This window comes from Pyrgilauda ruficollis, unplaced genomic scaffold, assembly GCF_017590135.1.
Source record: "Pyrgilauda ruficollis isolate IOZ18807 unplaced genomic scaffold, ASM1759013v1 scaffold4, whole genome shotgun sequence".
Classification (NCBI taxonomy): domain Eukaryota; kingdom Metazoa; phylum Chordata; class Aves; order Passeriformes; family Passeridae; genus Pyrgilauda; species Pyrgilauda ruficollis.
In genome coordinates, this window is record NW_024525489.1 from 16689635 (window position 1) to 16717389 (window position 27755).

A 27755-nucleotide genomic window follows, 5' to 3' on the forward strand; every position below is an offset into this window, starting at 1 on the left:
CCAGGAGCAGAGTGTTGAGTCCAGGTACCCGCCAACAGAAACCTTTGGGAGGATGTCACTGCGAGAGGTGGACCAATGCCGGGGTCTCTATCTGGATTAACCAGAGAACTTGTAAAAAATTTAACATCAGCACAGTATTTATGGGCTTCCTAGTCAGTAACCTGCTGGACTGCCAACAGCTATTTTGAGCCCTTTCCAGTTCTGGGCAAGGCAGTTTCACTTGTATAAAACAGACGGGCAGGTGCCCTTAAATCTGTCATTAAAGGGCTCTTGGCCGACGCTGAATGCTCCGCGCCCCGCGCAGCACCTCCGCGCCGCTGTCCCGCTCCGGCCCCGCCGCTGGGCGGGAGGAGACGCCCCTGCGCCTCGCCGGCTCTCGCAGTATTTGCCGGTTACCTGCAAATCGCAGACCGCCGAGTCCTGAAAGCCCGAGCGCTCTTTAACAACGCGTAAATAATGGAGGACAGGCAGGATGAATGAGTGCGGCGGGCGGAGAGCGGGCTGAGCCTCACCCCTGACGGGTCGGGGCGCCGAGGAGGTGAGGGGCAAGAGGGTTTGGGTGAAAAATCATTAGCTTTAAAGCACACCTCGGAGCTGACCGTGCTCGGGTGACACGGGCAAGGGGGGTTGTCCACTCGAGGGCTTCACCGGGACACTGCCAGGGTGTAGGGAGGGCCTCCCGGACTGTCCTCAACACCCCCACCCCCGCAAAACAGCTCAGAAGAAAAGGTGTGGGGGAAAACCCTTTATTGTTATTGTGGTTGTTCCCGGCCTCCCTGCCCGCCTCCCCGCCGGCGCTCCGCGGTGCCAGGATTTCCCTGCAGCCCGCCCTCCCCGCCCGCGGCGCCTCCTCCCCGCGGCAGCCGCTCGCCGCCCGCGGCCCCGCGCCGCGCCCCCGGCACACGGGGCGCCGCCGCCCGCGCACTGACAGACGCTCGCAGGTGCCGCGCTCGGCCCGAGTCGCGGAGGGGCGGCCCCGCTGCCCTCCCGGCTCCGCACCGACGGGAGGGAGACAGCTCGGGAGGGAGGAGCGGCGCGGGAGCAGCGGCAGCGCCGTAAGTCGGGGAGCGGGGCGCGGAGCGGGAGGGCCGCCACCGCCGGGCTGCCGCTCCTGACCTGCGGAGCGGCGGCGGGGCCGCAGCGCGCACGCTCGGGGGGCTGGGAGGGAGGCTACGCGTTTCGGGGTAGCCAGAGAGAGTACCGATTAATGGGGGGTTCATGCCCGAGCTGTCGCTTAGAAAGACTCGCAGTGCTTCTACATCACTGAAATTCCGAGCTGAAATTCGCCCCTGTATCGGCTTCAATTTCCATCCCAGTGTGTTTTGGCATACCTGATTTTATGTCCTTGCCTTGGAGGCAGAAGGCATATCCAGCCTACACCCCCCCGAAACAGGCTGCGCTCCTTTTTGTGCGGTGTGTCCCCTTGCGCCGCGCCTTCCTGCGCGGGGCTGAGAATAACCGTGCTCTTGAGTGCGCTGCTCCCTGCCCGGCTGGGGCTGGACCGAGGGCAAGCACTGCGCTGGGGGCAAGTCAGTACCCGGTGTGATGCTGGTTGTCAAGCTAAGAGTTCAGGTTGGGCTGCTGATGAAGAAATGCGGGCTGTAGAATAATAAAAAGGACTTGATTTATTTTCAGTTGAAATTTAAAAGAGACCAAAATAGAGGAAGCAATTAGTTTAGGACTTGCGTCACTGTAGATTGTTGCTATGTTTTAAAAATAGGAAGAAGGCTTATTATGAAATGTTTAATGTAACAAAAACGATCTTGATCTCTTACTTTCCTTTGCAAAATATCGGTGGTGGGGAGGGGGGAGGCAAGGACTCATGCATAGACCATTAATTTCAGTTATATATAGGTTGTAAGGATGTAACATTGTTCAGGAAAATGTAGATTAAAAAAATCATATGGTTTAAGGTATGAAAACCTAAAGCTGAACAATTCTCTAGATACACACTACCAGAAATCTTATAATCCATGTGCCGTGGCTCAGATGTTTAGAGGAATGACAGAGATACCAAAAAAGGCATCATGATACTCAGCGCAATTCTAGAAGCAGCATTTTCTCGTTCCCTACAGAAAAGGAAAGCACATTTCTGGAAACAAGAAGTGACAGATGTGGCATCTTGGCAGCTGGCTAAACATAAAAGCATGTATCAGCAGGTGATTTCTGTTGCAAGGATTTATTTTTAAAGTGTCTTGTACTGAAAGGCTTCAGTCTGTTTTAGCATTAGCAGTAAGATTTACTTGCACTCCGTGATGTGTTACAAATAGTCTTCAGCAGAAACATTCAGAAAAGCAAGAGAAATCTCCTGTGTTGGAGGCACTCCTTGCTTTGAACATTTGTTTTGCATTACAGCATGCGAAGGAGAGGAACTGAGCAGGTTCTTTGGTCGGTGGTTTAGTATGGAAGGGAGTGATTTTTCCTGGCCTCAGCATAAGCCAGCGGTATCTGGGAAGGAAACAATAGGGCCTATCTTCTCCTTAGATTAAAGGTAATCACAGTTACTGTTGTCTGGGGACCACCTTGTACATCCACAGAAGTAAAAGCCAGGCTGCAGAAACTACCTCTGCCCCTCTTCTCTGATTGGTAAAGCCAGCCTGAATCACCAGGAGGTGGCCTGGGTGAGTTTTAGAGAAGAAAGAGATGAATATCACCTAAGAGGCAGCCCAGAGCCACTCTTTCCCTGAGGCAGCGGCAGCGTGGGTCTGCACCATCCCTGTTTGACTGCTGTGGCTAGATGTCGCATTGACTTGAAAGAGGCATCTAAAACTGTTCCAAACCACTTGTATCAGCTTACAGTAACCAACAAAAGCCACAGTTCATGGCAGAACATGCTTTGCTCTCAGCTTTTCATAATTAGGGAGGCTGCTTTGGTTTATAGTCTTCTGACCTAGATGGCTTCTTCTAGAAGAAATTCTAGTCCTCTGCCTAAGTTTTGACAAATAGTTAGGGGAAGAAAAGGGAACTTGCATATAAAAAAATTTCTTTCTGCCATGCAGAATTTGCTGTCAGGTTCTTCTTTACTTCTTGCCAGTGAGGTTGTGTGTGTCCCATGGGCTTAGCAGTGCTCTCTGACCAGTTCTTCATCTTCCTCATCCTGGTTAACAGAATTGCTGTGGATCAGGTCTCCTGTTGCCTGTTTGGCCTTTCATATTGATGTAAAACACCACAGGTTTTCACCCTCCTCCATGCAAATTTTACTTTTTGGAAACAAACAAATAAAACCATCTATTTTTTTCCCCCTCTTATGATCATGTCAGGGTAAATATATTTTCTCAAGATCTGAACCATCTCATGGAGGACTCTCCTTCCCCCAGTGGTAAAACTGAACTTATTGGGTGGTCTGTACCTAAAAGCTGTGGTATCTGCATGAGTGCAGTGCTTATAGGGAAGGGAGTTGGCTGAAGGTGTTGTTTGTTTGTGTGATAGCAAGGTGAATTTCCCTAATAACCTGAAGTCTGAGCTAAAATGAGGATGTGGGAAGAATTGTGTTCGGCTGTTGGGTAGAGGACTGTTTTTAAATGGTTTCCTCTCACTGAGAAGCAGACGGGTTTGTAGGCAGAGAAAGCGGCTCTGGGGTGCTAAGGGATGTGTCTGGGTGGAGCAGTGAGAACAGAGTCCTGGCTCTTCTGCCGAGTTCAGAACATCCTGTGTGAAGTGTGGAGCAGGATGGCAGAATAAGGTGCAACTACTCATGGGCTCAAGTAAAGCTCATGCTGAAGAAGAGACACACTTCTAGTGCCGTGTTAAAATAAGAAAGATTTTTGGTTGACACATTCATGCAGATGAACATTACTTGCAATATTTTACAATGTTCTGTATTTGCACTCATAATTAACATTCCTGATGTTATTGATGTTGATCCAGCATGGTGACTGCTGGGAAGGTGAGTCTGATGGGAGCAGCTGGAACTGGCTGACAAGACTAACTTCCTCATAGTTCAAGGGTTAAATCAAGACCCAGTAAAGCCTCAGGAAGCACACTGCCAAGATAAAATGGGATGATTACAAGAGGACAGAGTTGGCTAGGGTGACAAGATGTATTTATACCTTTACTCAGTTTCATTGATATTTGTGGAATAAATAGTCAAGTATAGAAACAAATATTTGTCTTATGGTTTTACCACTAGTCAAGTCTACAAGAGCGCAGTTAGTCAATAATCTTTGTAAGCAACTGTAAGATTTTTCTTTTGAGAGGCTAGAGAACTGCTGAATGTGTTTTACTCCTTTTTGTGTTTTGTCTTTTAAAGAGGAAGGGTAAGCCATTTGCAGGCCATTTACAGGCCGAGCCTACAGCCAAGTAGCACTTTTAGTGCCTGAAACTCTGAATATGTGAGAGTTGTTTTTAAATGTTCATACTAGATTGTATCGGCATGATCTTAGTAGCTTTTATTGCAAGACCACTTTACTGAAAAGTATTTTTAGCACAAGTACTTTGAATTACAGTTATTCTTATCTTTGAAATTAGCGAGTGTTGCAATACTCTTAAAACTTGATGACCTAGTATCTCATGAATGCCAGGGAGCCACATTAAGGTTTTCAACCCCCACTGTGTGTGGTAAAGCAACAACATACAACTTAACTATGTAAATGTTACATTCATGTTGTTTTTACTTCATGGAATACTAAGAGAAAAGCTCATCAAATCTGATACACTGCTTTGATTTCTGTCATAAAGGTCAACGGGGTGCATGTCAGATAAGAAATTAAATGGACTGATACTGTGAGTTTTTGTACTGGGTCTCATTCTGAACAAGCTGAGTGAACTTTTCTATGATTACATGTAAACAGCAGCTGACCTTCTGCAGAGATATAAGAGCTGATGACAAGCTGAGACTAGGTATGACTTGCTTAATCAGGTCTGCGAGCTTGTGTAAGTACATTTACATAGCAATTAATTTTTTTTCAGTCATCTGTAAGAACTTTCTAAAAATAAATACTACTTCATATCTTTGCTTGGAAGATCTAAAATGTAGGGCTTGGTGTATTTTTTTTCTCATCCCTTTGAAATACCAGGTGTTTCAAGTCCATTTTTCTCTATTTTGCTGTAGAAACTTTATATGTATCTGAGGATTTGTGTTGTGCCTAAAACAAAGGAAACAGGTGTTGAGTCTTCATTCCAAATGTGGGGTTTTTTGCTTTATGAATATTAGGCACTAGCATAAAAATAGTAAATAAAAGCAAACTGTTAGTCTGAAATTTCCTTTTTTCCCCTCCCTGCTAAGAAATCTATATAATATAACAGTCAAGTCAAGCAAACCCAAAACTCTAAAGCCTGTTTCTCTGGTAAAAGCAAGTATCTACAAGTTGGCAAAAGCCTGTAGAAAATGGTGATACATAAGTGCATTAAGTCACTTATGGTCGATATAGCACAATGGTGATATATAAGTGCATTAAGGTCATATTACTTTTCATAGCCCTCTTGCCTTATGTAGTATGTGGGATGAATTAGGTGAGACATAGCAAAAAATAAGATCTGTTTGAAGTTCTGGGCTAAAGCTGAAGCCCCTGCTCTGTCATAGTTGTTTTGGGTGGTGCAGACGATGAAGGAATCAAATAATGATTCCACAAATAATATAGTCTTGGGATTTTCTAACTTTGTGTTCTTTGGGTTTGTAACCTTAGTGCTCTACATATGATATTTCTAATTATGGGGTTCATAATTCTCAGTGATACTCTGCTAGGAGGATCAAAGGTGCTTTGCTGCTACCATAGTCAGCATCTCTGAAGCCTTTCTGCAGAGGGGTTGTGAAACCAGCTCCCTAGCCAGCAGAGCTCTCAGTCACCATCTTCACCAGGAGAAATCCTAATCCCTGAAAGAGTATGAATAATAGATCTTAATGAAGAAGAAGCTAATGGATCTTATTGCTTTGATAAATACTTTCTCTGTTTCTCCTCTTCCAGTAAAGCTCCTTAAGCTCTTTATAAGAAGGTGATATTCTCAAACTATGTGAGTAGGTCAGTTCCTGTGTAGTAGACAGGTTTTTTGTGGGGGTGTTTTTTCTAGTACTTGAGTGATGCACTAGTACCAAGTGATGTACAGGAATATAATGCTGGTATTGCTGGGGACTATTGCTTCATGTTTATTTTCTTCCACTTTTTTGTTTATTTTTCTCATATTTCCTTTATATTTTTAAGAAATATATGACAGCACTTATGAACTCTTCTCATTCAGAAAGCTTTTAAATTTTACCCAAAAAAATCAATACTTCAGTAATTTCAAACCTTAAAAATCATTTGTGATGCCAGAACAATTTTTTAAATGTTCTTTGTTCTAATACTTCCTAAATCTAACCTTTTAAATTTTATCTGTCAGGGTATTTTGATCAGAAATAAGTTCTATTCTTTATTCTTTCTTATGTGTATCTCCAGTCCTACGTAAGTAAAGCCTGAATTGTGTATATTTACATACATCTTTATCATGAAGGCCTACATATCTTTTTCAACTCAGTTAATATGGTTCAGTGGATATTTTGATTTAGTTAAATTCTGTTTATTTGTGAAATTGGGTAAATTAGATCTGAAACTGAAACACAGATAGACTCGTCTAAGGTGTGGTAGGCTTTTGGTGGATGTCCAAGGTGAATGTTTTGGTTTGTTTTTTCTTTCCCCTTTGTTGTGTTGAAGATGCACACCATAAATATCTTATCTTCATTGTGACAGGATCTTTTTAAGGCACTCTTGCCGCTGCTTTTAATGAAATTCTACAGGGGAATGGCCATCAATATTATTTTTTTTGTATTTATTTGTGGATTATTTGATAAACTGTCTTTTGGGAACTAAAACATTGTTTCAGTTTCGTTAAAATTTGTTTCCAGATGATGGTTAGATCAGTATTCTCATGTTCAGATTTCAAATGATAGCCTAATCAGTTGAAATTTTATGAGGTCCATCCATGTCATTTGAAGCATTAATGTGACTCATTGGTTTTTTGAAAGTACACGTTTCTGTAACCACAAAGAATAAAAACAAAAGCATCCTTGAAACTGTAAGTTGCACATGCCACAGTGAGGGTGAAGTGAAAAGAAAGTGCAGGTTCTGCCTTTCGTAATGCCATGTAAAGGCCAGCCATGCCATTTCTCCCCAGCATTGTGGTCCTTGCAAAGGCATTTTTCTTTGGCTTTTCCATGATTGGTCTCTGTTCATCTGGAGGATGGTTTGTGGCTTTGGTGTTTCCCTTTGAAGGATACACTCATTGCTCATTGGGGTTAGCCCAATTTAAGGAGGGTTTGAACAGTAGGAGAAATACATTGTGAGTGAAAGAGGGACAAGGAAGGAGTAGTGCCATTAATTGTCCTGCATGTCAGATGCAGCTCAGTGTTGCTGCTATGGATACCATAGATTACTGCTCTTGATCAAGTGTAAGTGTAGGCTGTTCTTTGCTTGCTCATAGCTCCTGTAGCAGATGACCTTGGAATAATAACCATGGTTCATAAGAGGGCAAGATGTAATGCATCTGGGGGTCTCTTCTGTTTGATTGTTTGAAAACCGGATGGGAATACAGAAGTGAAGAATGGAGTAGCATGTCCATGCATAGGCTGTATATATGGCATACAGGACTGTACTTTGCTTCAGTCCAAACAGTTGGAGTGGAAAGGTGAAATAGGAGGAAGGTGATGTTCACAGCAGCTACAATCCTGTTGATATTCCTTGCCCCAAAAGACACAACAGCTGGAGAACTGTCTTCTGTGAGATTTTGTTGCTGTGTGTAATTTATGTGTGTGTAATTCTTAATATACTGGATACCTGGTTTGTGGTTAGGGGTGTGATGCTGCAGTAATACAAATTTGTAGTAATTCACTGCTCAGTGTGGTCATCCTGCCTAGAAGGCAGGGGTAGCATCTAGTCAGTTTGATGAAAGACTTAAATGAAAAGGTTTGCTCATTACTGTTAGCATTTCTGCTTAACTTGTTTCTTATTATTAACATGCAAAATAATCAGAGCACGCAGAAGTCCTCAAGACTGAATAGAAAATCTGTTGTTAGGAACAAAGATAGTGAACTGAGCAGACCAGTAATTTGTATGGCTGCTGCTCTGTTTTGCATGTCCCTCCGCACTTGCTTACTGTGATTTTAGTGGAAAGAGAAGCTGTATTTCTTCTGGTTTTCTCTTAATGTACCTTCAGGCAGTACAAATACCCATCTCGGCCTCTGGAGTCTTTCAGATAAGATCCCCTGAGGTCAACAGCAAGGACAACAAAGTAATCCATATGATAGCAGTGGACTGTACAGCTCTCTTAAAAATGCATACTTCTGGTCCCAAAGAAAAAAAGTTAGAATAGCAAGAGTCCAAGAAAGCTATTAATCTGTAGGAATTCCTAAAGGAATTTGTGAGGACAGAAATAAAACCTGCCTCTCCAAATGGAAGTGCTGAATAATCATACAATTTATGCTGTGGACAGTTATCACATTTTTGTCTGAGAATTAATTTCACTGTTAGTTGCAGTAGTTATTTTGCCTTGAGAGTACATCCATGCCTATACCTTGGCAGAGAAATAAAAATTAGAAAGAAGGTATTTCGTGGTATGGTATAACATTTTGATTACTGGGAGATGCTCTGACAGCTGTATAGGAGGAAATGACAGAATTGTTATCTAATGAAGCAACAACAGAGAAATTGGAAGCTTTTTGACATTGCCTTTGGTATGAACAGTGTATCCATTCAAGTGTACATCTTTAAGTGTATCCAAATAATCTCTGAAAATACAAATACATAATCTGCATGTAACTGAAAAATCTGCAAGGAAAGAAGCAGGTTCAATGGCCAAATGAACAGTCTAAACATGCAAATTACTCCTGTTGCTAAATTCCAACCAATTTTCCTGCATCAAGCCTGTGTAAATGTCTTTGTTCCTTGCATCTGTGAATAAACCTTAATCCCTTCCCCACATCCACTGTCCTCCATCTCCTGGTTCCACATCCCTGGTTTTTATGCAGATGTTCCATCACTGATCAGAATTTGGGTTGATGGCTATTCCTGCCAACTGAGTTGTTTGTGGGGATGGAGCGATATAAGCACGAGGGCTGATATTTTCAATAGAGTAGATTTCAGAAATTCTAGGTGTCAGACACTAAAGCTACTGAATCTTGTAAAAAATTATACACTTTAACACCTTGACATTGCCTGTCCTGGTAATGGAGAATGACAGGAAAAGACACATTTAAAACTAGAGAAGTGCCAGAGCCTGTTAGCAATGTTGTGGATTTTGATGGTTTGTGTATCCGTAGGAGTAAAGGACATTATGGTACAGCTGGGGAGTAGAATTAGATAATTTTGTTTTATCTCATTAGAGAAACAGTTTAAAAACTGGTTAAAATTCTCCCACCTCCTTCTAGTCCTCCCAATAAACAAACACATACAGATGGCTGCAGAAGAGGATAGAAAATGTTGAATGGCAGTGTCAGATATTGATAAACAACTCTGAAAATAAGCCTTTAAATGGAAGCTTTAAAGACAGCTGAAATGTAGGTGGATGTGTTAAAAAGGCATCATCTGAGAAATTGTGTGCATTCTTTCTGTAATAAAAGTGCTATCTGCAGAAGTAGGAGCAGCTGTCTGTGTGTGTGCATGTACATTTAAGATCCATGGCTGAAATGGTACCAGATGATTTTTCAGGTGCTCTGATCCAGTGTGTTCTTTCAATCCATCTGCTGAGGTAGCTGGCGGTAATTATTGGGCTTTCCGAATTTCAAAGTTTGTAGTTTTGGGATAAGTATCGTGAAAGTACAAATATGGTCCCAAAGTCAAGTTTTGCAGTAGTAATAATACATAGGAGATGTGACTTGAAAAGACGTTACAATTGTGTTTTCAAATTCAAGAATTGTGTCAGTTTTTTTGAGTAAAAGTGAATGAAGCCATGTACAATTTTTTTTTAAACTGTGCTTTTCTTCAAAACTGAGTATCTGTAGTTGGACATGGATTCCACTTGGTGGTGGATCTTAGATACCCCTTTTGGACAGTTGTATTTTAAAATGTTAATTTTTATTGTTTGTTTTGAAGAGGCTAAGTTGCTGTGAAATGGGTGCCCTTCTGGTTGCACAGTGTCAAAGAAAGAACAGCTTTTAAAGCTTGCGGATCTCAGACTGTTCATGTCGATCTGATGGGACAGAATTTATTTGGTTCTCCATGCGGGATTTGAAGTAGTGCCCAACACAGAGATCTCCTTCTTCTTTTCTTTCTATTTTGTACTGAAAGATGAGAACTTTCCAAACACAACAGTTTTGATGAGAGGTCTATTTTGATAACTTCCAGGGGATTTGCCCTTTCAACCCTCACAATCATCTTGATGGCCAAAGAAACAGTCTATGGGCAGAAAAGCTCTAAAAATTTATTGTGGCTTTACTGAGATAAAAATACTTTTCCAAATACTTAATTCTTAAGAGAAATGCCATGAAATTAGGGGAATATACTGTTCATATCTTGAATGATAAAAGTCAGACCAGACCACTGGGAACTTGTCTTATGACAAGCTGTAGGCCTTTCCTGAATTGTTACCCAGTTTTGTGTCAGTGTGACTTCTGGCTCTGCCTGAATTGTTTGAATTAGACAATAGTAATTTCTTTAAAAAATCAAACAAAAAAATTAACAAATATTCAAATAACAGGGAATCTACCATAAACCTGAAAAATTGTTCTTACTGTTCCAAAAATGTATGTTTTCCTTTGTACTTGATTTGACTAGCTGCAGTCTAGCAAACTGAAGCTAAATAGTTGGACTTCATGATCTTAAAGGTCTTTACAACCTTTCTATGCTTCTATGAAATGTAAGTGATAGTGTCAGTCTTGTGGCTTTGCTGGAACTTTCTTTTGTTTCATTATATCCTCTTGGAATTGTGGCTACAGGATCTGGACATGGTGATGGCCAAATACAAAATTACTGGACCTCTCAGTGCTCTCTCATGCAGCAGGGAATTGCACTAGCCTCTTATGACTACAGCTCAAGAGGATGAGGTTCAGCCTGGTTAACTCTTCTGACTTCTTATTTCTTCCTTCATGAAACTGTGGCCTTTGTGATTTAGTCTTTCATTTTAATCTTGAGTGCATGACTTGGGCTGCTGTTAAAACTCAGGTGGCTTGCTGGTGTTCAGATGCCAGCTTGAGGTGGTTTAACCTGGCAGGGAACTGAACAGCACACAGCTGCTTGCACACTCCTTCCCCACCCAGAGGGATTTGAAGAGAATTGGGGGAAAAATAAGGTAAAATTCATAGGCTGGGATAAAGACATCTTAATAGGACAGAAAAGGAAGGGATAATCGTAAAATAAGTAGAATATACAAAACAAGGGGTGCACAGTGCAATTGCTCACCACCTGCTGACCAATGCCCAGCCAATTCCTGAGCAGTGGCCTATGACCACCTTTTCCCATAGTTTGTATACTGGCCATGATACCATGTGCTATGGGACATCCCTTTGGACAGTGGGGGTCAGCTGTCCTGGCCATGTCACCTCTCAGCTTCTCCCCAGCCTGCTCACTGCGGTGGGGTGGGGGGAGAAGCTGAAAAGCCAATGACGCTGTGTAAACACTGCTTAGCAACATCCAAGCCATCAGTGTGTTATCAACATTACTCTCACCCTAAATCTAAAACACAGCATAACACTCTACCAGCTACCAGGATAAAAATTAACTCTAGTCCAGCTGAAATCAGGACACAGTTGATCAAGGCCACTCTATCCCTCAATTTCATTATCTACCTGTTGATTTTTCCCCATGATTCTGAGTCTTCCAGTGCAGATCATTTTAGGATAGTCCTTGAAATGACATGCATCACTTGAAGGCAAAGAGTTTAAAGAGCACTCTCTGGTAATGCAGGCTGCAAGTCCTGAGCAAAAAACTCACACAACTCCAAATGCCCATAGAAAAAAAAAGCTACGATTTTTCTTTGTTTCATTAGTCTGACTTGGGAGTGGTGCTACCTTTTAGGGCCTGCAAATGGAGAGAATCTCCTGTGAAATCAGGCGTGTTAAGCTGCTGTGTAGGAATTCATAGGTGATCTGAGATTCCGTGACAGGGAAAAAAAAAATATTTGTGATTTTCAATGGGTGTACTGGGCTAAAAGAAGAGCTGTATATATTGCAAGTTGTCCTTCCATTGCAGATGTACCAGTTTTGTATCTTGTAATGTATTTGGTAAAGCAAGAGTTTTGATTCTGATCTGGTTTGCAGTATAGCCTCCAATAATTACACTGATTCAATTACTCTTGAAAGAGAAAAGATGTAAACTGGTGACTCAAAGAGTTATCGTAGTTGTTTTTAAAGCTGTCAGCAAAGTGTTTGACCCAGGACCAAATGGCAATTTGCGGGTATGTAGGAAATTACAAAATTTCAGTGGAAAGGTCAAGAAAAATATTTTGGTGTCTGATAAAACAAGTGAAAAAATTTTCTGTGTCTTCTGCATAAGAAAGATAATTAGCAAGATGTATTAAGGAAGTTTTACTATTTATTAGCCTTAATCAAGTTCTAAAACAGCATTTAGTTTGTCTGTTGGATAATAAGTGACTGGGAACATAATAGTCTAAATGCAAGTCAGATTAAGAGTCTCTGGACTTTTCAGGTATTCACAATTTTTTGTTTTTAAAGTTGAGATTTTGCTTTAAGATGTAATGCTCTTTCAGCCCCTTGGCACCCTGGGTGAAATTGCCTGGCTTGTTTCAGCCAGTTTGAAACACTCACTTTGGGAGGTGTGAACTCAATCAGAGCCATTAATCTGGGAACCTGGTGACTATAAAAAGTTAACTGTTTTCCTGCAAGTTGCTAATGTGTTGTACTTGGAGAGTTGTAGTTTACTGACTAGGTGCAGGGTTTTTTTGTTTTGTTTTGTTTTTTTGTTTTCATTGTTGTTTGCACCTTTTTCCTTTTCCCATGCTAGATTGTCTCTTCCCATTTTTGTCTTCTCAAGTGAATGGGTTATTCCTGGGTCTTACCAGGAATAGCAAAAGTTTAGCAGCAGTATCTGTGGCTGGATTTTTGTTTGAAAAGATATATATTTAATTTGAATTATTGTAGGATTGACCCTTTTTAGTGCTGTGTTCTGAGAGAACAAACAAAACAACAACAAATTCCCATTTTACTCAAGGATGTGGTTTAACTTAGGAAGCCTATGACTATAGCAATAGAGGTGTTGCTGAACTACTTTTTACATTGGTCTTAGTAGCTGTTGGTGAACTATTGAATTCTTTCCTGCAGTAAGGATTTCCTTGGGCTCCAAAGAAGAAGCCCAGGTATGCTGCCCACTACTTCTGCAGCCAGAAGGAGCATGCCTCTGAATCCAGATTAGCAGGCATGTACAGAGGGAAAGAAGAAATGCCACTTGGGTGATATCTTACTTTTAGAAGTTACTGTGCATGTCTTGCTGGGACTGTTTCAGTCTTTCGGTTATGGTATTTCTCTTCCTTCCCAAGGGAGCTATATCCAGAGGGTCTATGGAACAGGCCCTCCATTATCTAGTATTTTCTTCTGGTCTAGTACTGAAGCAGCAACACTGAGACATTGATGCCCTCTTAAACTTCTTGAGTATAGTGTCTCTGCTGTTGTGTAATTCAGGGAGTTATAGTTTGTTCCTTGCCTGTGTTTCCACAGATGGTATCTCTGTTAAAAGAACCGTATGAACAAGAGAAGAGAGGCCCACACTGTGCCTTAAATTAATGCAATCCTAATGCATTGTTACACTATTATATGTTGTGGGGTTTTTTTGCTGGGTATGGTTTGGATTTGCACTAAGGACAAGGAAATTGACCTCAGTTTCTCTTCCTTTGCCTACAGTAAGAAAATCAGAAATACCTGTCCACTTATTTAGGTGGCTTGGTTTCTGACCATCTTTACATTGTTTTGTTTTCTGAGTTGGTCTTGTGGTGTTTCTTTTGTTGTTGTTGTATTTTATTTTGCTTCATTTCCCTTTACCCCCAGCAGAAGTTTTTGTCAGCACTGTAGCTGTGTGCCCTGGACTCTAAAACGTGTCATCTTTTCTTAAATTTTTGAAGAATGGTAAACCACACTAAGCAACGTAGTGCTCCTCCCATGGCTTGAATTTTGACTCCCTGGAGCTTACAAGAACCATCAGAAATTTGCTTTAAATAGCCTGCAGTAAGGTAGCATTTCATCTTACCTACTTATTAGAGGATTAAGTAAATAAATATGCCCTTTACATGGGAAAGTAGGGCCCAGAATCATGTTCTTTTATTTTTCTGCCTACACACCACTGCTTTCCATACCACATGTATGAATTGGTACATGAAGGACTTGCAGCATGTGGTAACAGCTTGTTCTTGGTCAATACCGAGGTGCATCCATGCCCAAAGGGATTGCTACACCTCATTTCTGTGCTGCTAGAGTTGTATGAACAAGATGAACAGAGCTTTAACAGTCCAGCAACAAGTGTCACAATGCAATATAAAGCCTTGGTATATGTGTGTGTGCTCTGTTTCAGAACCAGCTTCTCTCAACTCTGAAGTAATTACTGCAACCTGGATAAAGTATAGGCTCGGTACACTTAGCTGGTATTGGTTTAGTCAGACCTAAACATAGCTTTTGCCTTGTGCAACATTTTGCTACTCCCACCTGTTGCCCCCTTGTCCTCTGTTTAATGTGAGGGGCAGAAGGGTGAGATTACTAAATGGTGAGCTGAGGCATTACTAAAAAGACAGTTGTTAAATTTGGGTTAAATTTGGCTGTTAGACACCAGGTATAGGTCTCCTCAGTATCCTGAGAGTGAAATGCTGCTGCTGATCTGTCTTAAATCTGTCGACAGTGGTTTTGACAATCGATTATGTATGTAATGGTCAACTTCAGCATCTCTCTCCCCTTTGATATCCCTTGTTGGAAGTACTGTAAGGAACACAGTAACTGGTGCTGAGGAGCATGTTTAACACTTACTTGGCATTTGTAAAGGAGTGAAAGGGACCTGCAAATGTAGGCTCCTAGCTCTGCTTTTGAGGTAGGAGGGAGGGAAAGGAGTTGTCTGGTTGACTTGATGATCTAAAAGGTCTTTTCCAACCCGAATGATTCTGTGATTCTATCTGGCCTGTGAGGGCTGCAGAGAGGTGCAGCTGGGTGTTGGCATGTGTTACCTAATGTCTAGCCTAGTTTCTGTTGAAATATCTGATTAATTTTGGGATTTTTATTAATGTGGGTTTTGAAACAAATTAACTGTGACCAAGGTCCCAACAAGGATCTGAAATCTGTTTTCTGCTGAAGAAGTCTTTATACAAATTAACAGTAATTTGCATCATTAAACGCACGCTTCACTCGGGATGCTCAACAGGGGAACATTGAGACCTAAGTTGCCTCGTGCAGTGCTTTTCTTATAAGGTGGGAGACATTTAAGCCAAATTTGTGCTTTGTCCCATTTGTATATTCTTTTATAGCCTTTTTGGGGAGGTGGTAGTTTTACGGCAGTCGGAGTTCAGTGTGATCCTCTCCAACAGGTCCTTGCATCTGGCGTTTCTTTAGATACTAACTAGCAATCCGCCCAAGGATTTACAGGGTTTCAGAGGTGTGTGAGAGGGTTGGTTCGGGTGGGAGAAATCATCATAAAAGTTGGAACTTGTTTCTCGCAACAAAGGCAAGTTGTTTTGGTTGGTGTTACGCCACTGTGTTTGTCAGCGTCGATTTATGTCAGGCTTTAAATAGGATGCTCTGCAATGAGTTTGTTTTCTGCTAGTTTGTAATCCTTTCAGGCCAGCTAACATTAACGAGCGGCAGCATTGCTGTGGCTGGCTTTCTTTTGATCTTGCACAGCCCTAGTCAGGAAACGGGTGAGGAGCGTGAGTCATGATTACATTACCCTAATGTGACTGCCCACTAGAAGTTTTCTTTTTGCCGCCAATATGCCTTCCCTTGACACTACTTCTGAAAACAAAACGTCCATTTTGGAGCACTTTGAAATATTGACCTTTGAACAGAGAGATTTATGTTCTCTTGCAGTCCCGAGGCAAAGCTCTAAGCAGGAGCCCCTGTGGAGAGCGGAGAAAAACGAATGTCTGCAAAATGCTTTTCCAGAAGTTTGCAAAGACAGGACTTGACTTGCAGTACACCAGGTCTGCTTGGGTTCACTGGATACAACATGCTTCCCTGAGCCATTTACTGATCCTCTCATGTTGCCTGCACGTGCAAGCTTGAAGTCCAGTCTGTACGAGGGCTGTCATCTCAGTCACCATTTGGCTTAAGCTTTGTCTTAGGTCTGTACTTATCTTTTGAAATATGGTTACAATAATGGGAAGATAGGTGCTGAGTGCTGGCTGATGTAAACCCTGAGTGTTGAGAAGGTGGCTTTAGTGGGATTTGAGACAACAGTATTTTGGACAGTTTAATTAAATATGTGGGATGTAGAGTTTGAAAGAAATATCAGCTGCTAGTCAGTAAACTTGCTTTAGCACCGAATTGCCACTGTGCACTCTGAATATTCAGACAGTACCCCTCTTTACAAGTGCTGAGTATATTAATTTCTTTCAAATTAGACTCATTTGCCCTGACCAGTTTTAAGAGCAGTATGTGAAATACGACTACTGGCACAAAGTGTGAATTCACCCTGATATTACTTGATATATTCCAGAAAAAAAAGAAGTCTGATCAGTTGAGTACAAAGCAACGCAAGGTATGAGAACCAAATGTCTTGGGAGGAAGTGGGGACCCCTTCCCTGCTGTCCAGTTTGGTGCATCCCGGTCAGCTGGGGCATGTTGCAGGTGTCACTGACATGCTGCAGAGCAGCACCAGAATATGACATGTCTTCCAGTTGTCACTTATTCTTCCAGATTCTTACCTCTGCTCAAATGGTGCCTTCAAATAGCGGAGTTGTTTTGTTAGAAGTAGAGTATAAGCTCACTGTGAAGATGTAATTTCTGGGTTTTCCCTTTTGTTTCATATGGGTGCTAAACCTTAACTGTACTAACAGTATACTTGAAACTGAACATAGATAACAAAATTTTAGAAGGCCTATTTACTCTGTGATTTCAGCCCCATTTTTTAAAGAGGGCATGAGTTGGACCAAAAAAGTAATTCAGTGAGGTTTTTTTAAATCTGTTGAAGCATTTCCTTTCTTCCATCTACCCCAACGCCATCAACTTTGCTCTCATCTTAATGACCATTCAACTCTCTGAAGGAGGCAGAGCTGCAATAGAGCACAAGATTCATCCTTCTTCTGTGTAATAAAAAAAATAAGTCCTGTGCAACTTGGATCTTTGCTTATGGAGGGCTCTCTGGCTTTCAAGTTTGTTTTAAAACTAGTTTATCAGCCACTTAAAGATGGCCAATACTTATTTAAACACTCTGAAAACTGAATAATAGAACTGGTGATTGTGATATGCCTATGTCACTTGTGTGTTTCAAGGAGATGATAAGGAGTATTTGACTTAGAGATGAAGCATATTTGAGAATTGAAGGTCAGGAGTTCATGGCAGGGTTTTGTGGGTTTGGTGGTTGTGTTTTTTTTTTTTCTTGAAACCTTGCAGGATCCTTGTATTTTAGCTTGCCTTTTGTCAGTAGCTAGCAATTTTGGAAATTTTAAATTAAGGGTCTTTTCCAAAGTTAGTATGAATATATTAAATAAAGTTAGAAAAACTTAATTTCAGTATGACAGCAGTCTTGAGAACCCCAAGACAGAAACAAGTGGAGCTACAAAGCCTTTTTTGCATCAGGAGTGCATAAAGTCTAGATGTAATTCCATAGACATTTTTCCTTGCAGAAGAGATGGTTAAGGATTGCCCAGCCCTTCTGCCACAAATCCTTGCTTTCTAAGAGTGATGTCTCAAGAGATAGCTTAGCTATTGAAGGGGCTTTTTACAGCAGAGAGTAGCAGTCTCATGCCAAGCCTTGTGATTTTAGACCCTTTTCCTAGTTAGTTTTCACCTTTTTGTGTGCTGAACTGGCCTGTAAGGGGTCAAGTGTGTGCACACAGTAGGGGGGAAGGAGAGAATGCCTTTCTGACAGCAAGTTATATTGGGCTCGAACTCTTGAAGCTCTGCCATCGGGCAGCTGCAGCTGTTGCTAAGCCTGTCCTGTAAACTGAGTCAGTGGAGAGGACTGCGGCTGTGACCAGTTTGAAGTGTGACTTGTAGGTCTGTCTGCCTGAGAGGGGTACAAGGAACTGCCTGCAGAACCAGGAACCAGCAAGGAGGAGTGAGGAATCCAAGGTGGGAACTTCTTAAACCGGCTTTGAAAGCAGAGTTGGGCTAAGGAACTACACCCTCTGTGTCAAAAAAGAAAGCCATCTGTGCTAACCTGCTCAGAATCACAAAGGGTGTGGAGTGTGGATTCCTAATCCACTTAAATGGATCTGAGTGCTGGCTGACATCACAGGGGACAGTTGAGATTTCAACCAGAGCAGTTTGCCAGGCTTTTAGGTGGCACATCGGCTCAGGTTGTAGGGGTTATTTTTTGTCCCATTTCGTGTTTTTCCCCATGGCTGAAGAGAACCGATGGACAGGTTTTTAAGCCTGTCCTTCTTGTGGCTTATGGGTTTATGGTACCCAGCTCTTTGCTCATCTGATGTGTGATTTTGTAGGAGGAGACGTGTGACTGTGCTTCAGCGTGCAGTCTGTTTGATGTAGCATAACCTCACATTGGCTGGCTGCATTATTAACGTGCTGTGCTGCACCTTGTACTGACATGCACCTCTGCCTAAATCTGCACGGGCTTGCGCTCATCCAGTTTTTGAAGCCAATGAACTATATGGTATTAAATGTATGTGTGAATGTACCGGCCAACAAAGCTAAGGTGAAGGTAGTAAAGAGAGACCTGTTTCAATCCATGAAGCTGAACAGCAGAATACGATGAACTCGTAAAATCCCTGTCTCTGGAGAAGAGGAGAAAAGAAAAGAAGGTTTTTATTGTTCTAGAAAAGATGCTAATTTTTCAAAGCTAAAAGCAAGCTGTGATTCAAACCTTTTAAAGGTAAAAAAATTACTTGATAAAATAGAGTGAGTTATTTAAAGTATTCTAGTGAGTGGTCATAAGCACTGTTGCAAAAACAGACTGTGTAAGGCATTTATTTTCTTATTGCATCACAAACAGATTTAAAAAATGTTAGTCCTCTACAGTGTTAACAAAGCACGTATTAAAAACATTTAGACTCTCAGAGTAAATGTCAGAAATAAGTCAGCATCAAAGAGGGATGTATTTCTACTGATAGAGTGCAGAGGTCTATTTATACAGTATGGGTTGCATAGTATTTTTATGGGCATCTTCCAAATAAGCACAAATTTGCAGGTGATGGATATTGGTGGAGAAGTATATTGGTGAGGGAGATGGAGAAAGCTCAACTGATTATGGATTCACAGCTTGAGTACATTGAAATAAAATGTTTCTCTCTTTCGGAAGTATGGCGTTGTGTTTTATCCTATAGAATGTAAATCCAGTTTATTTGCTGGAGAATGATAATATGGAAAGCTTTTTAGCTTTCCTCCCGCCAAGAAAAGGAGTAGAGTTTACTGGACAATCAGTGTAACTTGAGCACCACCACTGGCTGTGCTGCCAAAATTTGTTGCTTAAATTGATATATTTGTATATTGATCCTAAAAAAAATCAAATGGAGATGCCCACTCTGAACCAATAAAAGGCAAGAATAACAAATTCTACTTTTTCCAGTATAGTTTATTCTCCTTGGAGAACTTGTTTTTGTTATACCAGCACAATAATTCTTAAATGGTTTATAATATAATTCTACCCTGTAAATACAGGAAAATTCCTGTTTTAAGAGAGTGAGAATAAGAGCAGAAGTAGGACCTTGTTTATAAACAAGGCAGTGGTGATGGGAAGAAAGAAGTGATTTTTATCTTCATATATGCTGTTAGGGAAAATTATATTGTCACTAATTCCGATCTGCTTGGAAAACAATGTTGAAAAATTGGAGGTGGTTCAAAAGAGAGAGCGAGAGAGATACCAGAAGGCTTTTAAAATTATTCCCCCACTATCACCACATGAGGAATTCCCCCTGTTCACTTTGTTCAAAAAGGATGACTGAGAAACAACTTGGTTAGTGTTCAAGTACCTTAACAAGGATGAATGTTTCTGGTTGATAAAGGGCATTTGTAATCTCAGACTGATAAAGAACAAAATAATAACTGGAGATTGAGGCCAGTTGCTCATATTAGACCTCGTTTTTTTTCTTCCCCCCCAAACCAGGTTTGCTCTCCTTTGTTTCTTTTTCTTACAAGTTAAAATAAAAACTCTTAGATTAATTACTTCGTTCATTTCCATATAATATACAAGTACTTTAATGATTTAAAATTAATTGAAAGTGTTCCCTGGTTTGGTTAACATGATTTACACGAGGTCAGTCTCTTTGAAAGTGTGCGAAGCAGGTTGGCAAGGGTTAAAGGAATCAACAAAAATTAAAAATCAAGAACTCCTTTTTCATTTGTTTGTGAATCCAGGTTTTAGTGAGGGGGGGAAAAACAGGAAGGTGCTGGAGAAATGGAAGCTACCTGGAGGGAAAGACACTGTATGCAGCCTGTCCCTTCTGTGCTTACGTTTAGTGGCAATTAATGGTTCTTCAAGAGGACAACTCACAGCTGGTGTACTATTTGTCTTTGATTTATGTGGGAAAAAAGTTTTATAGCGAGGGAAGTCAAAATATATCCTTACATGATTTTTTGCCTTTTAATTTTTTTTTTTAAATTTTTAAAATTTCTCCATAGCTAGAATAGATAAAATAATGTATTCTATTAATCAGGACCCAATTTAATAATTTCTTCTATTAATTGGAACAGGGAACACTTTAGATGTATATTCTCTGATAACTGACCTCTGTGAAGTAAAGTAATGAATGTAGTCTGCATGTATGGGGAATTTTAAGAGAAGGGTGGATAAACACCTTCACAGCTAGCACATGGCATCTCTGTCTTTTCAGGGCAATGTAGAAATGAATCAACTGCCCCATAGAGTCAGGTTCTCTCTTGACCTGTGTTTCTGTAGCTGTGGGAGTGATTTGGGATTTTTTTTTTCCTTCATTTTCTAAATAGTGTAGGTGACAGCACAATGAAATGGGTAAGACTTGATCCAGGAGATCAGTTGAGTGCAGTTGAAAATTAGAAGTGTGTTTAGCCTGATTGTTTTTATAAAGTAATTGGATCTGTAACTTTAATCAGGAAGTTGCCAATTCTTTGATGAAAGGAGAAGCAAAGGAGACAAGGACTTCTAAAATGATCAAGGGAAGTTGACTTAATACAGATGAATTCAAAGGCTGTGCCTCTTATAAACGATGTAAATTTAGATAAACAGGCTGGAGGGAGAAGTGTTAGCACCTGATATGGTTTAAGCTACTTAGAAGGTAGTGGCTTTATAAGTGGAGAGCTGGTGGCATGGTCTAGAAGTGGACAGACTTGTGGCCTCTCGTCTTCAGAGTCTGGTGGTTGATAAGGACACCTGAGTCTCCAGAAACACGAGAGGTAAGCTCTGTGGTGCATCATCTGATGCTTTTCTTGTACCTCAGTGCTAGTGTGTTTCACTAGCATTCAGGAACTGTGACTGCATGACTTAAGGCCCCTGTTATAAAACCAATAAAAATGTGTTTTACACTTGATGGTGTTTCAGACATAGTGAAAGTAAAAGCATTGACCAGGATGTTCTTAAGAGTTTGTTTGTACTGCTGAAAGCTACTGATAGCTAAAACCTAAAATGAAGCCCTAAAGTCTAATTCTTCTATGCTTGCAGCTACTTCATCATGCAGAAAAGTTGCAGCTGCTTGTTGCATAGTTTATGTCTGCCTTTTGCTGTGTTACTGTGCTTTCATTTGGATATTTAGATAATGTACAGACTCAATTTTCTCTTACTGACTTGCTCCACAAGGTAATTCAATTATATTTTAAATTATGCTTTGGAAAGGCCTTTTTCTGAGCTTCACGTGCTTCTAGTCGCGATGCGTAAAGGCACAGCCTTTGCAAGGGATTGCCCTGTAGAAAGCCCAGAGGCTTCCCTGCACACACAGTTGCTTCTGGCTCTGTTCTGTAGAAATGTGGTTTTCTTTCTCTAATTTTTTTGCTAAAGGATCTAGGTCTCTTGGGATGTGTGCACAAGTAAAAGTTTTCACCTTGACCCTTATTTGTCTCTGGCTTTGCAAATTTAGCTGTTGAGATATTTGCTGATAGTCTGTCTTTTTAAAATGGACCGTGGAATAAGCTAAGGCATCCATGGAAAACTTTGAGCTGTGTGGAAGGTGATGATTGCTGAGTGGACAGAAGGCGGATTGAGAAGCACCTCTAAAAATATTAGTCTCTGTTACCAAGCAAAATACTTATATGAGAGTGTGAAGTGATAGGAATGAAAATGAGCAAGCACTACAGCTAAACTAAAACTTTAATTTTCACTGGGCTGAAATTCCTCTGGTTTGGCTCATGCTTGGATCTTGTTAGGATAGGGTATATCTTTTCAACTGGAATGAAAACCCTTTCATGTTGTTTTTCTCTTAAATTAAGGTCTTCCACTGTAGGCTGGCAGTCCAGGATTGTAGGCTTCTGGTTTTCTGGTAATTTCTCATTCAGCTTTCCAATTTAGCTATACAATCACTTAGTTACTGAGCTGAAATTAGTCAAAACAAGAGACTCTTCTAACAGTAAGATCAGAAAAAGATCTCATTTAAAGACAAGGAGAAATTTATTGTGTATCTTGATATATCAAGATTGCATTGTGTTGTGTCCCTTCTCTTAGCCCATGTGCACTTGAGATTCCATTAAATCTTGTTGAGTGCAGGGAGTGTGTTAAGACTCTTGTCAAAATTTTGTGGACTAGTTTTTTTGTCTTCTAGGATTTGAGCTGGAGGCTTAGTCTTGTTAGGTTTTTTTCATTTGCCTAATTTTGATTTATATTTTTTTTTTCTAATTAAAAGAACTACTAGATATATATATGTGTGTGTATGTATGTATGCTATATGTTAAATATTGATATGGGTTCTTCCTTATTTAACTGTAAATTAAGTATGAATAAAAATAGTATTGTAGACTTAGTATTTCAGATTTGTTTGAAGTAGCTAAAAATCTGCACGACTTTAGGCAGTAGTTGACAAAGAGGATAGGTATGCAGAAACAAAATACAATTGCTCTGAAGCTATGTTATGTTGTACATGGAAGGCCCGTCCATTGAGAAGGGAGCCCTTTTGTTTAAAAGGTGTAGTTTGCAGATTTCCAGTACTGTGGGTACTGAAATCTGCAGTAAGAGTAGCCTTTGTTTTCAGCAGAGAAAATGGTGCTTGCACTAAGCGTGTAATTGTGAAATTTCTTCTCTTCAAATGTAAAGCCTCTTGCACTGGCCAAATGGAAGGCAAGGCCTTCACAATTAAAGGGACTGCTCTAAAGAGACGGTTTATAATTCTTGATAGTGGAGTCTCTTGCAGCATCATCTCAGGTAGAGTGGTTTTACACTGCCCCTTACTGGGGCTGTTTCGTAGTGCAAGAACTAAAGGAGATTTGGATATGCAAAAGTTCATACTGCTTTCAGAGTTTCTGTATTTTTTTCCCCCTGAGCGATGAGCTAAATAAAATATAGTGCTTTTCTTGTATGTCAAAATGGCATATTTATACTAGGAGTTATTTTATATTTTCTTTTTAGTATTTCCTGATGTTCAGATGTTTCATTGTGTCCTTCAGGTTTTTTTTTAAACCTCCCTGTGGAATTTGATTATAATGGTTTTTGATACAGATCCTAAGTGGTGGAAGCCATGAAAGCTTTGAATGAACTACCATTTGTCTTTCATTTTTAAACTAGTGACCAACAGGCATGACTTTGGACTACATTATCATTATTTTGTCATTCATTCAAATTAAAAGACCTTAAAGAATGAGAAATTAAAATCAGAGACAATTTGGCCTGTTATTTCTAGGAAGTGAGATAGAGCTGAGTCCACTAGATTACTGTAAATCAACCTCGCCATTCATCTTTGTTTGATAATAGTCTTCTCTCTAGAGTTGAGGACATTTTGTTTAGTTGATGGGTTGCTTGGGCAGAGTGATAAACAGGGGGAAACAATACAGTGAATTTTAGACTTTAAAATTGCAAGGTTGATTTGACTAATCAGTTCTGTTCCCATTGCACATGCAGAGATCTTATTTAGGAGTTACTTTTGTATCTTGCAGTATTGTCATGGAGTAATGTGAATCTCCTAGTATATTGTAGATACTAATGAATTACTATTGTTGTGTAGAAGGAAGCTTTGAAGTGCTTTTAATTGATTGATGCAATCAATTGTACTTTCAAAATTTATGTTAAAAGTATAAAATGCCCTCATAAATTGTTGAACTTATTTTGTATTTCAACTTTAACCTGTTTACATCTGATACATTTTGTGGTGGAGGGCTCTTCAACATTATCAAATTGCAGTAGATATCTGGTGGGAATCAAAAAACTAAAGCACTGACCTGGCTAGACTCCCAGTTTCCCTTGTGATGCAGAGTTAAGTACCCAACTGTAGGAAATAATTACTGTGGTTAAACGATTTGTTAAAATGCTTAAATGCTTCTTGACATCCTGAGTGTGTAGCCATACAGTGCTAAGTTTCAAACCTGGTGATTCGTACTGGGCTTAGTTTGGTGAAGGAAAAGCCCTGTCAGGGCATAAGTAAAAGGCAGCAAAAGTAGCCCTTGTTACAGTCAGTTTCCCTCCTCTTATGGTATAGAGCAGTCCTGTTGTGTAAAAGCTGTAATGTCCTTTGCACAGTGGGGGTGGTGGTGGACAAAGGGTGACGGATTTGTAGCTGAGTATTCTAATGAGAGTGGGCAATCTGTGGTGCATGGACTTAATAGAAGAATGTATAAAAATGTCCAGGAAAAAAATACATTAATTCTGAGAGTGTCCAAGGGTTAGGAACTGACGCTGTAAGGAAGAAGTATACCATTAAAATATTTAAAAAGTGGTTTTCAATAGCTTTTTGACTTAATAGCCCGTTAGCCCTTGTTAGCTGTATCAGGCCTTTCAAAGACCACATTCTAGCAGGACAACATGGTTTGCAAAAACTGTTAAGATTGGTTGCACAGAGCAACTCTAAATCACTGTGGCCTTGTGGTCTGCATAATCATGAGATAATCTATAACTAATTGTTGTGAAGAATTCATGTAGCCTAAAGAATATAGTCACAAGAATCAGTCTCCTCTAAAGCATGTGAATTTGGATGTTCCTAACAAATTGTAAAGACCTGGAAGAGCTCTTTTTTCTAGTTCCTAGAACTATCTGTTTAAATGGGCACAATTACTGGAAACGTTACAATTTGTGAGCGTTCCAACACTAATTGGAAGTATCTGAATGCTAATCTGATTATCCAGTTATCTAAGTCAAGGGAGTCTACTCCATATCCAAAACAGTTTTCTGAATGACTGTCAGTCTTCCTGGATCGACCAAAAACTTAATGTTTTTTAATGTTATTAATGTGTTTTTGCATGTGCTCTTAAATGTCAGCGTTTTGAATGCCATAATAAGGAGAAGAAAGATTGAGATAATGATATTTATCAAATGAATTGTGCTCAGCAACTGTGTCTAAAAAGTCTGACTTCTAAAAAAGCTATGGAGTCAGGTTAGGTGCCCCTTGTTAATCTGAACTCTTTTATCCTGCCTAATGAAGGGAAGCAACATCATAAAGCTAATCTGCAGGCTGGAACTGTCAGTACCATTACTAATTTTGGGGTTTGGTAAAAACAAGATTGAATGAACCGTGAAAAATAAATTAATGATAACCTGATTTTGTATCCCATGCAGGTTTTCTCAAGCTGAGGAATTAACAGGGCATTTGGTTGGTACCTGACCCCAAAACCTGTGCTCTACCTTGCGAAGAGCTGATGTGGGAGACATTTACCTTCACAGTTCACTGTATCAGAAGAATAAGCCTTTGTGTGCAAGAGTGGTTCAAGATTACGATGTAAATTGCTAACACTGAAGGTCTCCTGAGAAGAACTGGCTTTGTAAGAGGCTTCTCCTTCCCTAACCTTTTTTTTTAACTACTTCTCTCAGAAACTACAAGCAAGATGCCAGCCAAGACACCCATCTACCTGAAGGCTGCTAACAATAAGAAAGGGAAGAAATTCAAACTAAGGGATATCTTATCTCCTGATATGATCAGTCCTCCACTTGGAGATTTTCGTCATACCATACACATTGGAAAAGAGGGACAGCATGATGTTTTTGGAGACATCTCGTTTTTGCAGGGCAACTATGAGCTGTTGCCTGGAAATGAAGGTGAAACCAGAGTTAGCCAGTCTGGTATCCACAATGAATTCTTAAGGGCAAACAGCACTTCTGAATCCATGTTTACAGAAACTCCATCACCAGTGCTCAAAAATGCTATTTCCCTTCCTGCCATTGGGGGTTCTCAAGCCCTTACATTGCCTTTATTGTCACCAGTGACATTTAATTCAAAGCAAGAATCCGTCAGGTCATCCAGAAATCCGAGGCTTAGCTGTGAGCCGGTAATAGAAGAAAAACTGCAGGAGAAAGGTAAAGAGATGGAGGATGAAGAAACATACAAAGATGACATATGGGAGCAAAATGGTTCTTCCTCACATTTTACTAGCGGTAGCGACAGTCACTCATCCAGCTTTTCTGAACGATGCACTGATTGGCAAACAGTTGATTTACTGGATGACAGTCGGCTTTCATGTGAACTAACCAAGACTAAGTCTGAAGAATCCCTTTCAGATCTCGCAGGCTCTCTTCTCTCATTACAACTTGACTTGGGGCCCTCACTTTTGGATGAGGTCCTCAATGTAATGGACAAGAATAAATCTTAGAACTGGTACTCCCTTGCTTCTTTATAAGTGATTCACTTAAAAACAAACAAAAGACCACAGTTCAAAAGCAGATGCTTAAAAATCAGCTGTATTTGCAGTTGTATGATGAGTTTTCTAAAAATATTCTTAAAATACTATTTTTTTACCTATTGTTTTTCATGATTTTTATTACACTAAATTCTCATATCAGAAAGCTAAATTTTAATAATCAGTTTCAGCAAATATAAAATGTTTTAAGTACCAGTATTAATGATCAGAAACTTAAGAAACCGCATTTGAGGATGATACTGATTGTGACATTTGCTTACTTCACTTCTACAGGCTTCTGAATATGTGAGAATCTCTTAATGTCAGAAAGGAGACTGATAGTAATTATTCACTTTTATAAATTATTACAATATCACTTTACATGTAGGCCTCTTTCTAGAACCTTGTGTTTGAGGGCTTTATAGTGTTTTTCTTCATTTTCCATAGTACCATTTCTGTTATAAATTCACCATAACTACTTTCTTGGTCTTATACTACCACTCTGAATTCAGATGTGAGCAGTTGGAAGGCTTTTTTGGCTTGAATACCTGGTCCAGAGTCTCAGCTGTTTTAAATGAGTATGTGCAAATTTACACAAGTTGAGGCTTGGGCCTGACATTGTATATGAAATGTTATGTTGTAAACAGGTGACACATGCAAGATACTATGGTTAAATTATTTTAAAAGTTGAAATATATTTTCTGTGTGCATATTGGCTTTTTTATTGCAGAGCCTACACATACAGTATCTCATGAAAATACTTGCTTGGCATTATTGGTGCTCTTCTGAAAACTGTATATTTGTGTGTTTGAAGAGAAATATGTATTAAGAGTCCTTGCTTTTTTCTTCATTTATTTCCACAACATGCTTAAACTTGCAACTGGTTATTTTACTTTTTGAAGAAGGCACTGGTTATTCACAATGCTAGTGATGTGTGCAGCAGCAGCCAATGTTTGCAAAATGTGGATCCGTCAATACAGTACCTACATGGATTGCATAAATACCTTGTGCAATAAAAACCCCTTTAAATTGG

At 40.2% G+C, this 27755-nt stretch overlaps 1 protein-coding gene across 3 annotated transcripts; it reads left to right on the top strand.

Moving 5' to 3' along the window:
- Positions 1-267: 267 nt before the first annotated feature.
- CDC42EP3 (CDC42 effector protein 3) lies at positions 268-27755 on the top strand. Of its 3 annotated transcripts, none has more exons than XM_041477060.1 (2): positions 268-538; positions 25668-27755. In XM_041477060.1, the coding sequence occupies exon 2, from the start codon at positions 25934-25936 to the stop codon at positions 26693-26695; it is 762 nt and encodes a 253-aa protein (XP_041332994.1). In that variant the 5' UTR covers positions 268-538; positions 25668-25933; the 3' UTR covers positions 26696-27755. The 3 variants fall into 3 exon arrangements, with proteins under 3 accessions (XP_041332994.1, XP_041332993.1, XP_041332995.1); XM_041477059.1 differs by lacking the exon at positions 268-538 and adding an exon at positions 895-1055; XM_041477061.1 differs by lacking the exon at positions 268-538 and adding an exon at positions 18009-18121.